Source organism: Oryx dammah, unplaced genomic scaffold, assembly GCF_014754425.2.
Source record: "Oryx dammah isolate SB20612 unplaced genomic scaffold, SCBI_Odam_1.1 HiC_scaffold_20, whole genome shotgun sequence".
In the NCBI taxonomy this organism is placed as follows: domain Eukaryota; kingdom Metazoa; phylum Chordata; class Mammalia; order Artiodactyla; family Bovidae; genus Oryx; species Oryx dammah.
Window position 1 is genome coordinate 34,530,253 of NW_024070204.1, and position 17,676 is coordinate 34,547,928.

Genomic DNA, 17,676 nt, shown 5'->3' on the forward strand with positions numbered 1-17,676 from the left:
GGTGGCCAAAGTATTGGAGTTTCAGCTTCAATATCAGTTCTTCCAGTGAACACCCAGGACTGATTTCCTTTAGGATGGACTGGTTGGATCTCCTTGCAGTCCAAGGGACTCTCAAGAGTCTTCTCCAACACCACAGTTCAAAAGCATTTTACATTTTTAATTTAAAAATTAAAGCAGTGTAAAAATTTTGAGGTGTAAGATGAAATCATTTTGCCAAGTCACTTCAGTCATGTCTGACTCTTTGAGACCTCATGGACTGTGTGACCTCATGGGCTGGAGCCCGCCAGGCTCCTCTGTCCTTGAGATTTCCCAGCAAGAATACTGGAGTGGGTTGCCATTTTCTTCTCCAGGGAATCTTCCTGATCCAGGGATGGAATCCACATTTCTTAAGTTTACTGCATTGGCAGATGGGTTCTTTATCACTACTGCCACCTATCTTATTGTAAAAAAAAGATTTAATAGTGTTTTATTAAAAATGATAGTTGAGTGAATGAAACTTGCTTGTGAATGAATAAAAGAATAAATTTATCTTGATTTCACTTTATAATGAAGCAACCTTTTTTTCTAATAGATGTCTGACATAATGAGGCAGAAAAATATCAATCAATAGAAATAGGGCCAGAAATAATGCAAATGATAGAATTAATAGCCATGCATGCTAAACTAATAATATTCTCCCCACTGAAATTTTTACTTTTGAAAATATTGTTTCCATAAAATGATTATAAAGTACAGTGGGTTTATTATTTTAAATGAAGTAAACAATAAATATTATAAATGTCTTAATTTTGATTTTTGCTATGGTAAATATTGACACACATAACTTGCATAAACAAATATTTTTAGGGGTTCTCAAAAGATTTTGAGTGTAAAAGGTCTTGAAACCAAAATATCTGAGAATTGCTGCCTTTCATTGCTGCCATTTCCATCTAGTTCTTTATACTATACCTACTTTTTATTAAATCACATTTTTATATTTTCATTCTGAAATCATGAAGGAATTTTACTAATTTTCATGTTTTTCAGTAAATTAAAAAAAGTATAGACTACTGGAAAATCCCATGGACGGAGGAGCCTGGTAGGCTGCAGTCCATGGGGTCGCTAAGAATTGGACATGACTGAGTGACTTCACTTTGACTTTTCACTTTCATGCATTGGAGAAGGAAATGGCAACCCACTCCAGTGTTCTTGCTTTGAGAATCCCAGGGATGAGGGAGCCTGGTAGGCTGCAGTCTATGGGGTCGCACAGGGTCGGACACGACTGAAGCGACTTAGCAGCAGTAGCAGCAATACTTAAAAAGGAAGCTTTCCTGTCATTTAGAGATTTTTGCCACAGATAGTTCTGTTAATAACAGATAAATAATATATTTTATTTAAATATTCATATTTTTTCAAAGCAAACTTTATCTTTAAAAATGTGTATAATTAAAATTTAAAAATAAATGTATACAATTTAAACAATACTTTGTTATTTTACACATTAAAAATCAGAGCTTCTAGTTGTACTATTAGGTTAACTAATTTTTTTTTTTTTTGCAGTCCTGCCTTTGCACATGTATTTCAATTTCTTGGAAATAGGTCTTTTTTTATATGTCTGTTTTTTTATATATCTGTTTCAAATATGTCTGTTATTTTTTTTTAAACTAGTTTTTGTAAAAATGTTTACACATTCACAGAATTATAGAGAATACTGAAAGGAATTTCCATATATTTGTCTCTGAGCCTTTCCAATTGTTGACATAAGGCCTATCTTGTTTCCTGTATACCTTACATTTCTAATAAACCTCCTTTCCCCTATGCCATCTGCCTACCTTGTAGGGTTGTTTTAAGCAAATTACAGATTTCTTATGGTTTCTTCTGTAACTTAACTTTTCATGTCTGTTTAGAGAATTCATTTATAGTAACTTTCTGTATGGGCTGCCCTTTCTTTATTTCAAACTGTGATCCTTTTTCTGTCTCATATATGATCAGTTCAGTTTAGTCGCTCAGTTGTGTCCGACTCTCTGCGACGGCGTGAATTGCAGCACTCCAGGCCTCCCTGTCCATCACCAACTCCCGGAGTTCAAACTCATATCCATTGAGTCGGTGATACCATCCAGCCATCTCATCCTCTGTCGCCCCCTTCTCCTCCTGCCCCCGATTCCTCCCAGCATCAGAGTCTTTTCCAATGAGTCAACTCTTCACATCATGTTTAATGTGCAGTCCAAATGCAGTTCTTTCCTTCTGAGAGGCAGTAGATCCAGGGACTAACTACTTTGATGAGAATGTTAAATACAGCTCAAGAATAGTGAGCTACACATTGGATATTTGTATGTGAGTTGGACCTCAGAAAGTTAACAGGGGAAACAAATAGTTTATGGAACCAGTATAAGTGATATTATAATGTGGCTAGTTACTTATAAACTCATGTTTAAAAATAATTATTTAAGGTGACTATATTTAGAGTCATTTAGCCATATTCACAAGGTAATAATTTCCAGTTTGCTGTTTTGTTAAATTGATTTATGGTTGCTATTCACATGACTCATTTTGGTAATTTTAGATTCATGTGTTCTTCATTTAGTAACAGTCAAACAATCTTAAAAAGGCTTTCTCAAAATCTTTTACTGAAAAAGTGAATTGTTTTTAAGATACCTGCTGCTGCTGCTGCTGCTAAGTCGCTTCAGTCGTGTCCGACTGTGCGACCCCATAGACGGCAGCCCACCAGGCTCCCCCATCCCTGGGAGAATAGGCAAGAACACTGGAGTGGGTTGCCATTTCCTTCTCCAGTGCATGAAAGTGAAAAGTCAAAGTGAAGTCGCTCAGTCGTGTCCGACTCTTCGAGACCCCATGGACTGCAGCCTACCAGTGGGGTGCCATTGCCTTCTTATATTCTAAGGCAACTTTGTGTATCGTATGAAATTGCAGTGATAGCTATTCAGAGCACATGGTAGAGAAGTTGGGAGGAAGCTGGTGATTAGATTAAATTAAAATAGATAGCCAGTGGGAGTTTGTATGACCCAGGGAACCCAAAGCTGGTGCTCTGTGACAACCTGGAGGGTTGGGGTGGGGAGGGAAATGGGAGTGGATTCAGGAGGAAGGGGACAAATACATGCCTATGGTTGATTCATGTTGATGTATGGCAAAACCCATCACAATATTATAATTATCCTCTGATTAAAATAAACTAAAAAAAATATTTTCTTGTATTGCAAGGAAATAATACTCATAATAACAAAGTCAAATGATTTAGAAGGTGCTGTCCATTTTTACTGATCTATATTTTCAGCACCTATAAGTTAGGAAGTAGGGTTAGAGAGGAGAAGGAAATGGCAACCCACTCCAGTATTCTTTCCTAGAGAATCCCATGGACAGGGGAGCCTTGTGGGCTGCTGTCCGTAGTGTCCCACAGAGTCGAACACGACTGAGCGACTTCACTTTCACTTTTCACTTTCATGCATTGGAGAAGGAAATGGCAACCCACTCCAGTATTCTTGCCTGGAGAATCCGAGGGACAGAGGAGCCTGATGGGCTGCCATCTATAGGGTTGCACAGAGTCAGACACGACTGAAGTGACTTAGCAGCAGCAGCAGAAGGGTTAGAGAAAGGAAATGGGGGTTATAATAGACTATAAATAGTTTCTCTCCATTTAATTTTTTTTTTTTTTTAATAACAGGTTTCTGCTTTGGGTCTGGATCCCTCAGGTGCCCGTTTGGTGACTGGAGGATATGACTATGATGTTAAATTTTGGGATTTTGCTGGAATGGATGCTTCTTTTAAGGCATTTCGATCCCTTCAGCCCTGTGAATGGTATGTATTATGCAACTTAATATCTTCATTTTTGAAGACAGAGTCTCTGGTCATTTGAATTCCATTTATGATGATTTTTATCAAAATACAGTAAGTTTACATGAAAGGAAAGTGTACCTTTTATTTTAGTAAGTTCCCTTTAGTTACATGAATCTGTTCTAAAAACATTTTCTGTCTTTTGTTGTGTGTGTTTTTTTTTAATACTTTTATTTAGAAATTGTTACTTTGTCTAGTTTATTTTAAAACACTTCAGTAGCTACTGTGTAATATTATATATGTGTGTATAGCCTATGTTAAGCCAATAGGCAAGTGCTAGTGGGTGCTGCACTGTGCAGGTATGGTCAGCTAGCACTGTATCATAAAGGGCTTTACATATTGCTACTGTAAGCCACCCTCTTATTTCTGTTTTTGACCATCTTTGATCTTTTAGCTTATTGGATATCAGAAATGAATTTTATTGGTGAAACTTGTTAACTTGCATGATATATATTGTAAACGAGCTTTCAATGATGAAATTTAATATTCAAGATATGTAGATTAGCTGAAGTTATTCACTCTTACGTCAATGGGGTATAAATCTAGTTTTTTCTTAAACCTGAACTTGTAGGGTTAATATCTTTTTGCTTAATGTCCACTTGTAAACTCTGGGTTCCATTAACTGTATGGAGAAAGTTCCTATCCCTGGACTATCGAGCGTTTGCTTCTGTGAATCTTTTGTGATGAAAGTGATGGTTAAAGCATCTAAACAAGATGCTGGGGATTTTTCTGCAGCCTGTCTGAAGTAAAGATTTGAAAATTCGCTAAATAGATCATGTCAAATAAATAATCAATTGGAAAGGAAAAGACAACAAAAACAAAAAAAGCCCTCCAGTATCTCCAATGATGGCTGTATTTAAAATAGCTCTGATGATTTAAAATAGTGATATTCATCTTGAGTTAGTATGATGACCTTTTGAAAATGTACATAAAATATGTTGTTTATGTCCCTTTTTCCCACATAATTGTCTCTCGGTACATAAAGGGATTATGCTTTCCTTCTATCTTTCCAGCTATTAGGTGACTTGTTCAGGACTATCCAGCGCTTTTTTTTTAAATTTGTATATACCAGGTCTTAGTTGCAGCATGTGGAATCAGTTCCCTGGGTTCCCCAGGGATCGAACCCAGGTCGCCTGCATTGAGAGCGTGGAGTCTTAGCCACTGGACCACCAGGGAAGTCCCTATTCAGTGCTTTGTTAATAATCAGCTCTGAAGAGAATACATGTCTCATGAATTTCAAGCCAGTGCTCTATTATTTATTAAAATGTGTTATTTGCTACACTGTTATAATTGAAAATGCAGAAAGAAACCAAGAATGAGCTTATTTTCTCTTCTGCAGTAAAATTGTTGCATCCTGTATGTAACTTTGAGCTATCAAAGGTTTAGATGGGAAGAAATAGAATTCTTGACAACATATAAAATTAATATAAAACTCTAAAATTGCAAATGTTATGTGAATATTACTCCATTAAATCATGACAACTATCTAACTTTGCCATCACTTGCTCCTGATCTCTAAGTAATGTGACTCTCTCTGCTTTTCATGATTTTTTTTTTTGACTCGTGCGTATATGGTAAGTTGCCTCAGTCGTGTCCAACTCTGTGTGACCCTATGGACTGTAGCCTGCCAGGCTCCTCTGTCCATGGGATTCTCCAGGCAAGAATCCTCCATGAGTTTCTCCAGGTGAGAATACTGGAGTGGGTTGCCATTTCCTCTTCAGGAGATCTTCCCAGCCCAGGGATCAAATCTTTGTTTCCTGCAGTTCCTGGCATTGACAGGCAGATTCTCTACTGCTGAACCACTGGGGAAGCCTTTTATTGACTCAGTATATATTTTATATCTTATTTACCTATTCATCTATAATTCACTTTTTACTGTAAACAATTTCAAATGGAGAGACACATGGATTAGTATCTATTCTACCTAGATTTAGCAGTTATAAATATTTATTTATTTCAGCTCATGTTTATAATTTTTGAATTATTTAAAAGTGAAGACACTGTTTTTATATAATAAAACAGAGACAGACTCATGGATGGGGAGACTCAACCAGTGGTTACCAGTGAGGAGTGGGGAGAGGGGTGACATAGGGATATGGGATTAAAGGGATACAGACTACTGTGTATAAGATAAATAGACAACAAAGGTATATTGTATAACATAAGGAAATATAGCCATTAGTTTGTAGTAATTTTAAATGGAGTATAATCCATAAAATATTGAATTGCCCTGATATACACCTAAAGCTAATATTAAAAATCAAGTATAATAATAAAAAAAAACACAGACCTTTCACTTTGAAATACTTCAGTGTGTTCCCTTTAAAATGACAGATGCTTTCTATGTAAATGTAGTTCCATTATTACTTTTAACAAAATTCTTTAGAATTCCTCAGTATTTCTAATTAACATTTTATATTTAAATTTCCTCATTTGCTCTTAAAATGTGTTTTAATGCTGGTTTGTCAGACATGGATCCAATCAAGTAAGACACATCTATTTTGTACCCCTCTTACTTATCTTTTAATCTACAGTGACCCTTCCTTAACCATTTTCTTTCCCATAACTTTGTTGAAAGACAGGTCTAGTTGGGCAATGGCACCCCACTCCAGTACTCTTGCCTGGAAAATCCCGTGGACGGAGGAGCCTGGAAGGCTGCAGTCCATGGGGTCGCTGAGGGTCAGACATGACTGAGCGACTTCACTTTCACTTTTCATTTTCATGCATTGGAGAAAGGAATGGCAACCCACTTCAGTGTTCTTGCCTGGAGAATCCCAGGGACGGGGGAGCCTGGAGGGCTGCCATCTCTGGGGTCGCACAGAGTTGGACATGACTGAAGCAGCTTAGCAGCAGCAGCAGCATTTGTCTTCTATAAGATTTTTCCTTCCTGATTTTCTAATTGCTTCCTTTTGATATCATCTAAGTTTTTTCTTTATCTCCCGTATTTCCTGTAAAATATCCAAAGGCTTGATTATAATCCATATTGTCTTAATATCAGGTGGCATGTATTATCTGGTTGTTGTCACTATTAGTGACTAGAAATTAAGACTGATCCCTGGGGTAAGTTGGAATATCTGATTCCTCTATTGTAAAGTTAATATTACATACTTGAGATAGGTAAGAACTTCGTGGGAAAATACCTTGGTACCACATTAATATGCAGATTCTGTTCATCCTTTCAGTTAATAAGTTTAGCATCCATTGATTATTCATAGCTGAATCATTTATTTTGTTTCCTTGGGTACTGCAAGATAGTGGTTTTCTAACTGTGCTATTTCATCTACTTTTACTTGTTGGCACTCTTCTAAAAGAAGTACTTTTTCTTCAGTAACTGATATTAATTGATTTCCCTGAAACACAATTCCTACTGAAGAGTCAGGATAAATGCTTAGTTATTACCCTTTTATTACTCATTTTTAGCATATAGATTAGTGTTGTTAAATGAGTTGTTGCTATTGGTGATGATGATTGTGTTTTTTTTCTTTTGCAATTACCAGTATTTATGATTTTAAAATTTTCCTGTGTTTCAGTCAGTTGGAGTCTTTTTTTTGGGGGGGATGTTTAAGTTGTCCAAGATTTGGCCAGTAAGAGTCCCTGATTGCAATGTTTTGACATGACCTTATTAGTCTTTAAAAGCTTACTTATTATCCTAGTACATGCCTTTCCAAGTCCCAGAGTAAGGATTTTTCCACAGACAGCTGTTTTGTTATGGGAGTGGTATTCAAAGACTAAATCTGGTTGCTGCACATGTTCACTGATATTGGGGTATCATTACTTCTTGACCTTTTCAGTTGAAAGAGGTAAAAAATATAGATATGTGAGCTCAAATGAAGAGGTCATTTGATCTTTCTAGTTCAAAATTTTAGTAAACTTTTAATTTCAGAATATTTTTTAATTTACAGAAAAGCTATAAGGTAGTCTCGAGTTCGAGTACACCCCTAACCCAGTTCCTCTTATTATTAACATCTTACATTACCACATCACATTATATCCGTGACAATTAAGCCATGGTTGGTGCATTACCATTAGCTCAACTCTAAACTTTATTTGGATTTCACTTTTTAAAAACCAATATCCCTTCTAAGATACTACATTATGTTTAGTCTTCAGGTCTGTCTAGTATCCTCTGGTTTATAATAGTATCTCAGTCTTTCCTTGTTTTTCATGACCTGGACAGTTTTGAGGTATACAGGACAGGTATTTTATAGAATATCGTTTGATTTATTATTATCTTTTAAATGATGTTTTTCTCATGGTTAGACTGAGGCTGTGGGTTTTGGGGCTGAGTATCACAGAGGTGAAGTGCCCTTCTTAACACATTTCAGAGGTGCATGCTATCATGTTTGTAAGATTTCTCCACTGTAGCGTTACTTTTTCCTCACTTTTCCATATGCCATTCTTTGGAAGCAAGTCAGTAAATGCTGCTCACATTTGGGAGAGTGGAAAAATTACGCTCTACCTCCTGAAGGGGATAATAATTACATAAGACACTTGGAATTCTTCTGTAATGGTCAGATCTTTGAGTTTTGCTAATTGAAAATTTGATAAATGTGCAATAAGTTCTTAATTAATAACTTGATAAATATTGCAAGAGGCAGACTTTGGTGTGCCATTAGAAACCCTTTTTTTTTTTTGACATTGATTTGCTAAACAACTTTTTAGATGAAGTTGTTCACTCATATGAGAATCTATGGGTACCAATTACTCAGCTGAGTTTTTCTTTTGTCATTCATCTGCATTATTTCTATTTTATCTGCCAAGAAAACTTGAGGGAATCTGTTTTCAAAATATAAAAGCACAGTATGCTGTTTTTAGACCATCTCCTCACTTGTAATAAAAGATGTCAGAATTTGGCTGATATCCAAGAGGCAGCATTATGATGAATAAGTGGGTGTCAAAGATGTATTCACACCCAGAGGAGCCCCAGAGCCATTCAGGAGGGGAGGCAGAAGTTCTCAGTTTAGGGGTGAGGCTGAGGCAAGGTGTTCTGGATTTGGGGCACCTCTGATGAATTTCGCCAAAGGACTGATGCTGTAATATTCTTAGCCTCATTCTCACTCTCCTGGGACACCTTGAAAAGAGTGATGTTAATGTTTTCTTGATCTGCCAACATAAAAATCAAATTAAAAAAAAACACTTTTGTTGTTCAGCTTCTTTTTGAGGCATCCTTTGGTATTTTGAAGTCATTTAACTTTGTTTTGGACTTTTGCCTCATATCAAATTAGGTTTATGGATCTCTAGTTTCTAAAGTCTTCTTTTGTCATTTAGTGAAAATCAGTATCACATTTTCTCTGATCCAATCTGCTAGTCACTTTTTACTTTCTTTGTTTCCTCACAGATTCTTAATAATTATGTATTTATATAGATTTAAAAATTATTGATAGAATCCTTAAGATCACAAACCCTTCTGTTGTATTCTCTATGCAAAAAAATGTAGATGAAGTAAAACTTTTCATAAAATATTGAGAATTTTTGAATCATTCCAGTTCAGTTCTCAGTTGTGTCCGACTCTTTGTGACCCCATGAATTGAATCATTTAGATAGCACAAAATAAGAATTTCTTTTTTTTTTTTTTAAGAATTTCTTATCTTCAGCCCACTTAAAGATGACTACTCTCTATTCTCTTCTTCTGAAAACATTTTTATTAATGAAGCACTACATAAAGTTATGTTTTCATTCAGAAATTAAAACATTTCAGATAAAACTAAAGTTCTTTCTTTATCATCTTCATTTTAATCTTTTCCCCAGGTTTTATCACTGTTTTCATTGTGTTAAATTCTTTGAGGTTTTTTCCATGCAGTTATCAACAAATATCAAATGTGTATATCAAAAAACAAGTACCTTTTATATTTATTTTCATAAATAGTATAAGGTGGTTGTTACTCCATAATTTTTTCCCCACTCACAATATTGCTTGGAGATTTTTTATATCACTACATGTATACTGCTATATTCTTTCTAAATGCTACATGGCATATTATGTACAATTTGCCATAGTTAAGTGGTTTTAAAGCCTTAATTAGTATCAGAACCATATGAAGGGCCTGTTAAAATATTAAGTGCTATGCCTTACTTTAGAGTTTCAAATTCTTTAGGTTTGGGGAGGCTAAGAATTTATATCTCAAACAAGTTCCCACATGCCACCTTGATCTGGGGACATACTTTGAACACCACTACACTGATTAGCTATTCTCCCCTTGATGGACTTTATGGTTGCTGCAACTTTTTTACTATTCCAAATAAATGATGAAATGATTACCTCTATACCGCATTGGTCATATGTGTAAATTGAGTGTTTCTCAAGATCAGATCGGAGAAGGCAATGGCACCCCACTCCAGTACTCTTGCCTGGAAAATCCCATGGACAGAGGAGCCTGGTAGGCTGCAGTCCATGGGGTCGCTAGGAGTTGGATACGACTGAGCGACTTCACTTTGACTTTTCACTTTCATGCATTGGAGAAGGACATGGCAACCCACTCCAGTGTTCTTGCCTGGAGAATCCCAGGGACAGGGGAGCCTGGTGGGCTGCCGTCTCTGGGGCCTCACAGAGTCGGACACGACTGAGGCGACTTAGCAGTAGCAGCAGCAGCAGCAAGATCAGATAGTAAGAAATGAAATGCCTTTTGTGTACATTTTAAAATGTTGACATTGTCACATAACTCTGTCTTGATTATCCATTTTGTGAAATGTCACATGGTTTATCCTTGGGAGACAAGAAGGCAATACAACTGTGTATTTTGTTGTCTGTGCATAAATTAAGTAACATATGTGCAGTGACCAATCAGTGACAGACTTTGAAACAAGTGCTATGATTGGCAATTGATGAGGATGCACAGTTCTACTTGTATAGTGATTTTTGGACTGACATGCTAGTAGCAAAGTTTGTACTTTATGAGGTTACTTACAGTTAGTATACTGTAGTAACTGAAATTTGAGCTGTGTTGTTGGGATCTGGTATTATTTATCTAAACCATGGCAACTGAAATTCATGCATATCAGAACCATGCAAAACAAGGGTTGCTTTTATTCGATATGAAAAATAAAAAAGAAACTCAATGGGACATAGAGAATGAGGTTTTTTTTTACTGTTGAAAATAAATTATGTCCCTCTACTATGATCTTCTTGTCTGCTAATGATTAACAAGGTTAATGATTCATTTGGAAACTTGTAAGCCTGGTGTCTTGCTTTAAGTTCTGGGATAATAGTCAATAAAGTGTTTTTTAGTCAGATGTAACATAATTCAATTAATAGTAGTGATTAAAGTGATTATGCATTTACATTCACTTTTGAGAAAATGTTTTGCAGTTTTGTTACTGTACCATAATGGTTTTCAAGAGTTCATCATTTGTGTCAGATGTTCAACCTTTTCAAGTGGATAAATTCTACTATTTTTTCATCAGGTGATTATTGTTTTAAAATTGCTATTTTAATAGATGTTAAAATAACTTTCTGGTTAGAAAGTCCACCAAAGACTCATAACTGAAAACACAGTTGTTTTTGGTCATGCATTATAGAGACTTTCTTCCCAAAGCATTCCGTGAATGGACACTTACTGGAACCACTCAATTGTATGAACATTCAGTGTGAAGTGAGACAGCCCTGCATACTTCAGTAATTTCTCAGACTTTGCATAATTACAGATTTCTCAAACGGGTTTATGGATGTATTTTCAGAGGCTCATGAATTCTTTTCATTAATTTAAAAATTTTGTTCATTTTCCTGTTGATAATCATTTAGTACAACCCTAATGCCTACATTTGTTTACCTTTGTGTTTAAAATCATCTGGGCTCAAATGCTACTTTCACTTTCCGTTGCTATGGCCTCATGAGAAAGGAGCAGAGACATCCTTCATATATAAATGATAAAAGCAAAGTGAAAACTTGTTTTGTCATAAAGAGTTATATGAACAAAGTTTCAAAGTAGTTATAATAGAGACAATTGGTGGGAAGATTGAGTCATCACTATAACTCAGTACAACAGTGATGTGCTGTGCAGGCAGCAAGCATTCATTAACGTGTTCATCTGATGGCAGATGAGAGGACTATGGCAGATGGATATAATCAGTTTATCTCAACAATAGAGAAGTTGTTTCATTCTTTATAATATTGTTTGAGCAAACAGCATCTTAAAATTAATTTGAATTTCTTTGGTTCTTTTGTTTTAGTATTTACTTAAAAAAATTCACTTTATTGAGGTTTAATTTATATACCATAAAATCCACTCATTTTAAGCCTGCAGTTCAGTAGTTTCTAACAATGGGATTGTAAAACCGTCACCACAATCTAATTATCATCACTCTAAAAACAAACCTCATTCCCATTTGTGGTCACTGTCCATTTCCACCTCCAGCCTTAGGCAGCCACTCGTCTACTTTATAGGTGTGCTTTTTCTGGATGTCTCAGATAAATGGAACCATATGTGATCTTTCATGTGATCTTTTGTATCTGGCCTCTTTTCCTTAGCAGAATATTTTTGAGGTTCACCCATGTTGTAGCATACATCAGAACTTTTGTTCCTACTTATGGTTGACTAGTATTCTTTATATATGTGTGTGTATGTATACATATATATATATTTCCATAGAGAGAGAGAGAGAGAGAGAGAAAGCATATTTTGTTTGTCCACTCACCATTTGGTGGACGTTTGGGTTGTTTCTAGTTTTTGGCTATTGTGAATAGTGCTGCTATTGAACATTTGTGTAGTCTTTTAATGGGCATATGTTTTCATTTCTTTTAACATAAATTGGGAATTGCTAGGTCATAATGTAAATCTTTATTTAACATATTAATAACTTGAAAACTGTTTTCCAAAGTGGCTATACCATTTTAAATTCCCACAAGCAATATAGAAGGTTCCAGTCTTTCTACATTCTCACCAACCATCTCCCCCACCCCCATGCTATGCAGCCTGTGGGATCTTAGTTCCCTGAAAGTGAAGTTGCTCAGTCATGTCAGACTCTTTGCAACCCTATGGACTATAGCCTACTAAGCTTCTCCGTCCATGGGATGTCCCAGGCAAGAGTACTGCAGTGGGTTGCCATTTCCTTCTCCAGGGGATCTTCCCGGCCCAGGGATTGAACCCAGGTCTCCCCCATTGTAGGCAGACGCTTTACCTTCTGAGCTACCGGGGAAACCCCTGACTGGTGATTAAACCCAGGGCCCTGGGCAGTGAGTCCTTAACCACTGGACTAACCATTGGTTACCAGCATTTGTATTTATCTTTATCATTCCTGAGGGTGTGGAGTGATTAGTATTTACTTTTAAATTCATTGCAAATCTACGTTTTGATAAGAGTTGTTAGAAAAAGGAGCCTCATTATATATTCACACTCAGTCTTGCATAACAAGCTTTTATTTATTTGCAACTAATCTTGGGTATCATCAATAGGAAAGAAAAAGTTACAGGATAACTTCATTTGTAGAGTTAGTGCGTGTGTGTGTGCTCAGTCACTTAGTCGTGTCCGGGTCTTTGTGACCCCATGGACTATGCCTGCCAGGCTTCTCTGTCCATGGGGGTTCTCCAGGCAAGAATACTGGAGTGGGTTGCTATACCCTCCTCCAGGGGATCTTCCTGACCCAGGGACTGAACCTGCATCACCTGCATTGCAGGCGGATTCTTTACTACTGAGCCAAGAGTTAGTAGGTTAATTAAATCACGAAAGTTATTCTTGGTATGTCAGGATAGTCCTGGGAATGACAGGACTTTCTTGTGGTTTACTAATTAGAAAGGAGGTTGTTGACATGATCTGTGTAGAGGTCAGTGTGGGATTGTGTGCATCACCAGAAAGCTTTACTATGAGGTGAAAGATGTGTGGGAAAGCACAGTTAATATTCTTGGATATATATACTGTGTACCTGAATATATTGATATTTTCAGATATTTTCATTGTAATATTATATAAGCTTAAGGAATTTTTTTTTTTTGCTTAATTTCCTGGGTTTCTGTTAACCCTCTCTATCATCAAATTACACAATTTGTATATTTTATCTCATTGACTAAAAACCAGTGACCTCTGAGTTGTGTCTCAGATGTCAGTAGCTCTTCAAAAAGACCTTTCCTAATAATCCTGTTAAAAGTAGCTCATCTCCCCACCTCTCTACCACCACCCACTCTATGCACTGCTCTGGTTTGTTTTCTTTATAGCACTTACCATTAGCAGAAATGACCTGTTTTTTATATTTGTTTACTTGTATTCTAATACCTGGAATAGTGCCTGGCATATAGTAGGAACTAGATCACTTCATGGGAATAGATCGGAAAACAGTGGAAACAGTGTCAGACTTTATTTTTCTGGGCTCCAAAATCACTGCAGATGGTGACTGCAGCCATGAAATTAAAAGACGCTTACTCCTTGGAAGAAAAGTTATGACCAACCTAGATAGCATATTCAAAAGCAGAGACATTACTTTTCCAACAAAGGTCCATCTAGTCAAGGGTATAGTTTTTCCAGTGGTCATGTATGGATGTGAGAGTTGGTCTGTGAAGAAAGCTGAGCGCCAAAGAATTGATGCTTTTGAACTGTGGTGTTAGAGAAGACTCTTGAGAGTCCCTTGGACTGCAAGGAGATCCAACCAGTCCATTCTGAAGGAGATCACCCCTGGGATTTCTTTGGAGGGAATGATGCTAAAGCTGAAACTCCAATACTTTGGCCACCTGATGCGAAGAGTTGACTCATTGGAAAAGACTCTGATGCTGGGAGGGATTGGGGGCAGGAGGAGAAGGGGACGACAGAGGATGAGATGGCTGGATGGCATCACTGACTCGATGGACGTGAGTCTGAGTGAACTCCGGGAGTTGGGGATAGACAGGGAGGCCTGGCGTGCTGCAGTTCATGGGGTCGCAAAGAGTTGGACACGACTGAGCAACTGAACTGAACTGAATTATTCATTAAATAAGTAATAAATAATGGAATGCTTTCATATTTTTCTCCAAAAACTTTTTGTTTAGAATAAGAAGGCATTTCCACCAAGATATACCCCCCCTTTTTTTTTTCAAAAAGAAAGGAAGTATAAAAATTTTCCAGCAAAATTCAAAAATTTTAACTTAAACCATATCAGTTCAGGGTAAATAAGGAATCAACAGTTTTGAAATCTCTGGCTCTGCATTGTTATGATGCATTGGGCTTCAGGTCTCAGGTTGGTATATTTCGCTCTTTATGAGCTAAATAATATGTAATCTCAAGGTAACTGCTTAATGAATTTTATTGCATCTTACCATTTCCATTCATTTTATATTAAAAGTGAGTGCCACTGAACTGTGATTTCTACTTTTTAAAATGGCATTTGTAGTCCTTGGCATATATCTGTTAGTTTCTTTTTTTGATTAAATAGTTCCAGAGTTCAGAGAAAAAAAACATTGACCATTAACTAATATTTCGTCTTCCTGAGTGAATGCTTGATTCAGCAGTGTAAAACTATCACGAGAAATCATAATGGGTGAGTCATTGCTCTAGCCATTGGGTATGATGCTCTGCTTAAGTAGCTGACCTTGTGTCCTATCTGTCAGTTATTGTGGAGGTAGAAAGAAGTTTCATTACTCTCCCAGACTTCCGTCGAAATATGTTCCCTCCCTCTTTCTTTTCTATAGCAAACTGATTTATATTAAATTCACTTCTTCAACTAGTCTAGGGTCAATGTGCATGATGGATAAGAGCAAAGATTCAGTGTCATAGAAATCTGCATTTGAACCCTGCTTTTACCAATTCATTTTCTGTGTGACTAGGCAAGTGTGATCACTTTGACCCTTGCTTTCTTTCCCTGCAAAATAGAATGAATAATTCCATTTCTTTGGATTGTGATAATAATTAATGAATAATGTATGTAAAATGTGTGGCTCAGTGCTTGGTGCTTAGTAATGCACTGTAACTATTAGCTCTTATTATCTTAGTATTGTTTAGCATGAAGGAATTTCAGTACACAGACTCACACATTGTTATCTTTTATGTATTACTTCCCATTACTAAGATTTTGTTAGTATCCTAAGATTGGATTGTATCTCTAAACATTTAGGCTATTTAAGCTATTGTCTGTCCTAATTTTCTTTTAGGCTTACTGGCTATCTAGATCTTTTCGTTCTTTTCCATTTCCCTTTTCTTTTTTCTGACCTAGTTCTCTTTATCTTCTTCTTTTTTTTTTTTGCTACAATCTGTGAGAATCTTTTAAATCAGTCTACATTACTGATTTCTTACTGTTTTGATTTAGTTTTTTATGGCTTTTAATGAACTTTTAAAGTTCATTAGCTTTTTAAGACTCACATTTATTGGGGTATAATTTATATACACCAAAATTCATCATTTTTAAGTGTACAGTTTTATGAGTTTGGGGAAACGCATGGTCATATTATCACCACCATCACGTGGTAGTGGTGATAATATGACTAAGCACAAGTTATAAAATGCTTTCGTTATCCCAGAGAGTTCCTTCTAGCCACTTTGCAGTCTTTCCTGTCTCCTGACCCTTAGAAAACCACTGGTCTGATTTTGTTGTTGCCTCTATCAACAGTGTTTCCCCCATTTTATTGTTCTGTAGTAGTCTGTTGTATACAACAGACAGATTATCTGTTCACCAGCTGATAGACTACCAGTTTCTAGGTATTATGAATCAGGCTGCTATAAACATTTCCATATAGATCTTTTTGTAGATTGATGTTTTAATTTTCTTGCGTAAATACCTAAGAGAGAATTGCTGGACCATATGCGTTTTGGGTGTTAACTTTATAAGAAATTGCTTAACTTTTCCAAAGTGCTGAATCATTTTTACTTTCTTAGGAGCAGTGTGTAAGGATTCTAGTCATTTCATGCTTACCTACACTTGGTATTATCAATATTTTTAAATTTAGCCATTCTTTTCCATGTGTAGTGTTATATGCATGCATGCATGCTCAGTTGCTTCATTTGTGTCCGACTCTTTGCGACCCTATGGACTGTAGCTCTCCAGGCTCCTCTGTCCATGAGGTTCTCCAGGCAAAAATACTGGAGTGGTTTGCCATGCCCTCCTCCAGGGGATCTTCCCCACTCAGGGATCAAACCCATGTTTCCTGGATTGCAGGGAGATTTGTTACCGCTGAGTCACTGGGGAAACCTGTAGGTGTTGTATAGTTGGGTTTTAAGTTAAATTTTCCTGATAACTGGTTGAGCATCCTTTTATGTTCTTATTTGTGCTATTTTCTTTGGTGAAGTGTCCAAATCTTTTTTCCATGTCTAAAATTCAATTGCTTTCCTTGGATTGGTTGATAAAGTTCTTTATAAGATATGTTTATCAGAAATATTTCCTCTCAGTCTGTATTTTGCTTTTCATTTTCAGGATAGTGTCTTTTGAAGAGCTGCTTTAATTTGCTTTTAAATATCCCTGTATATCCTTGTCTATTTTTTGCCTTTGTTAGTATAAACCATATTTTCTTGAAACTTTTTTAGATAGGAAGATTTCCACAAATATTTATTAAATGAAAAATAGTATTCAAACAAATCTGATTTTTATAATATATGGCTTATATATTTCTGTCTTTCTGTTACTAAGGAAAGTTTAAGAGATTCCATCTTAGGAATGGACATAAAATTAGATAGGAGTAGTGAAGAATTTCTACTTTCTCTAATATGGCAAAACAGCATGAATTGCTTTTATAATTAAAAAGGTATGTTATACTTTAGAAAACAAAAGCTAACATAGGCAAAATTAAATGACAAATTATAAGCTCATAAAAAGTTGACATACATTTTGAAAGCAGTAGAGTGCTAGCTATACATAATACACGAGTTTCTACAAATCAATAAAGAGAACTATTTGAAAATTAAAATTTTCAAAGAAAACAACAGATAACAGCAGAAGAAATGCAACTGACCAATAAACATTATA

At 36.1% G+C, this 17,676-nt stretch overlaps 1 protein-coding gene across 3 annotated transcripts in view; it reads left to right on the top strand.

The window, feature by feature from the left end:
• WDR70 (WD repeat domain 70) overlaps window positions 1–17,676 on the top strand; it is a 273,577-nt gene that overhangs the window by 55,633 nt on the left and 200,268 nt on the right. For all 3 annotated transcript variants that reach the window (XM_040262355.1, XM_040262354.1, XM_040262356.1), the window contains one exon: window positions 3,656–3,789. In XM_040262355.1, the coding sequence (XP_040118289.1) occupies window positions 3,656–3,789 (134 nt within the window). The remainder of the gene's footprint in view (window positions 1–3,655; window positions 3,790–17,676) is intronic.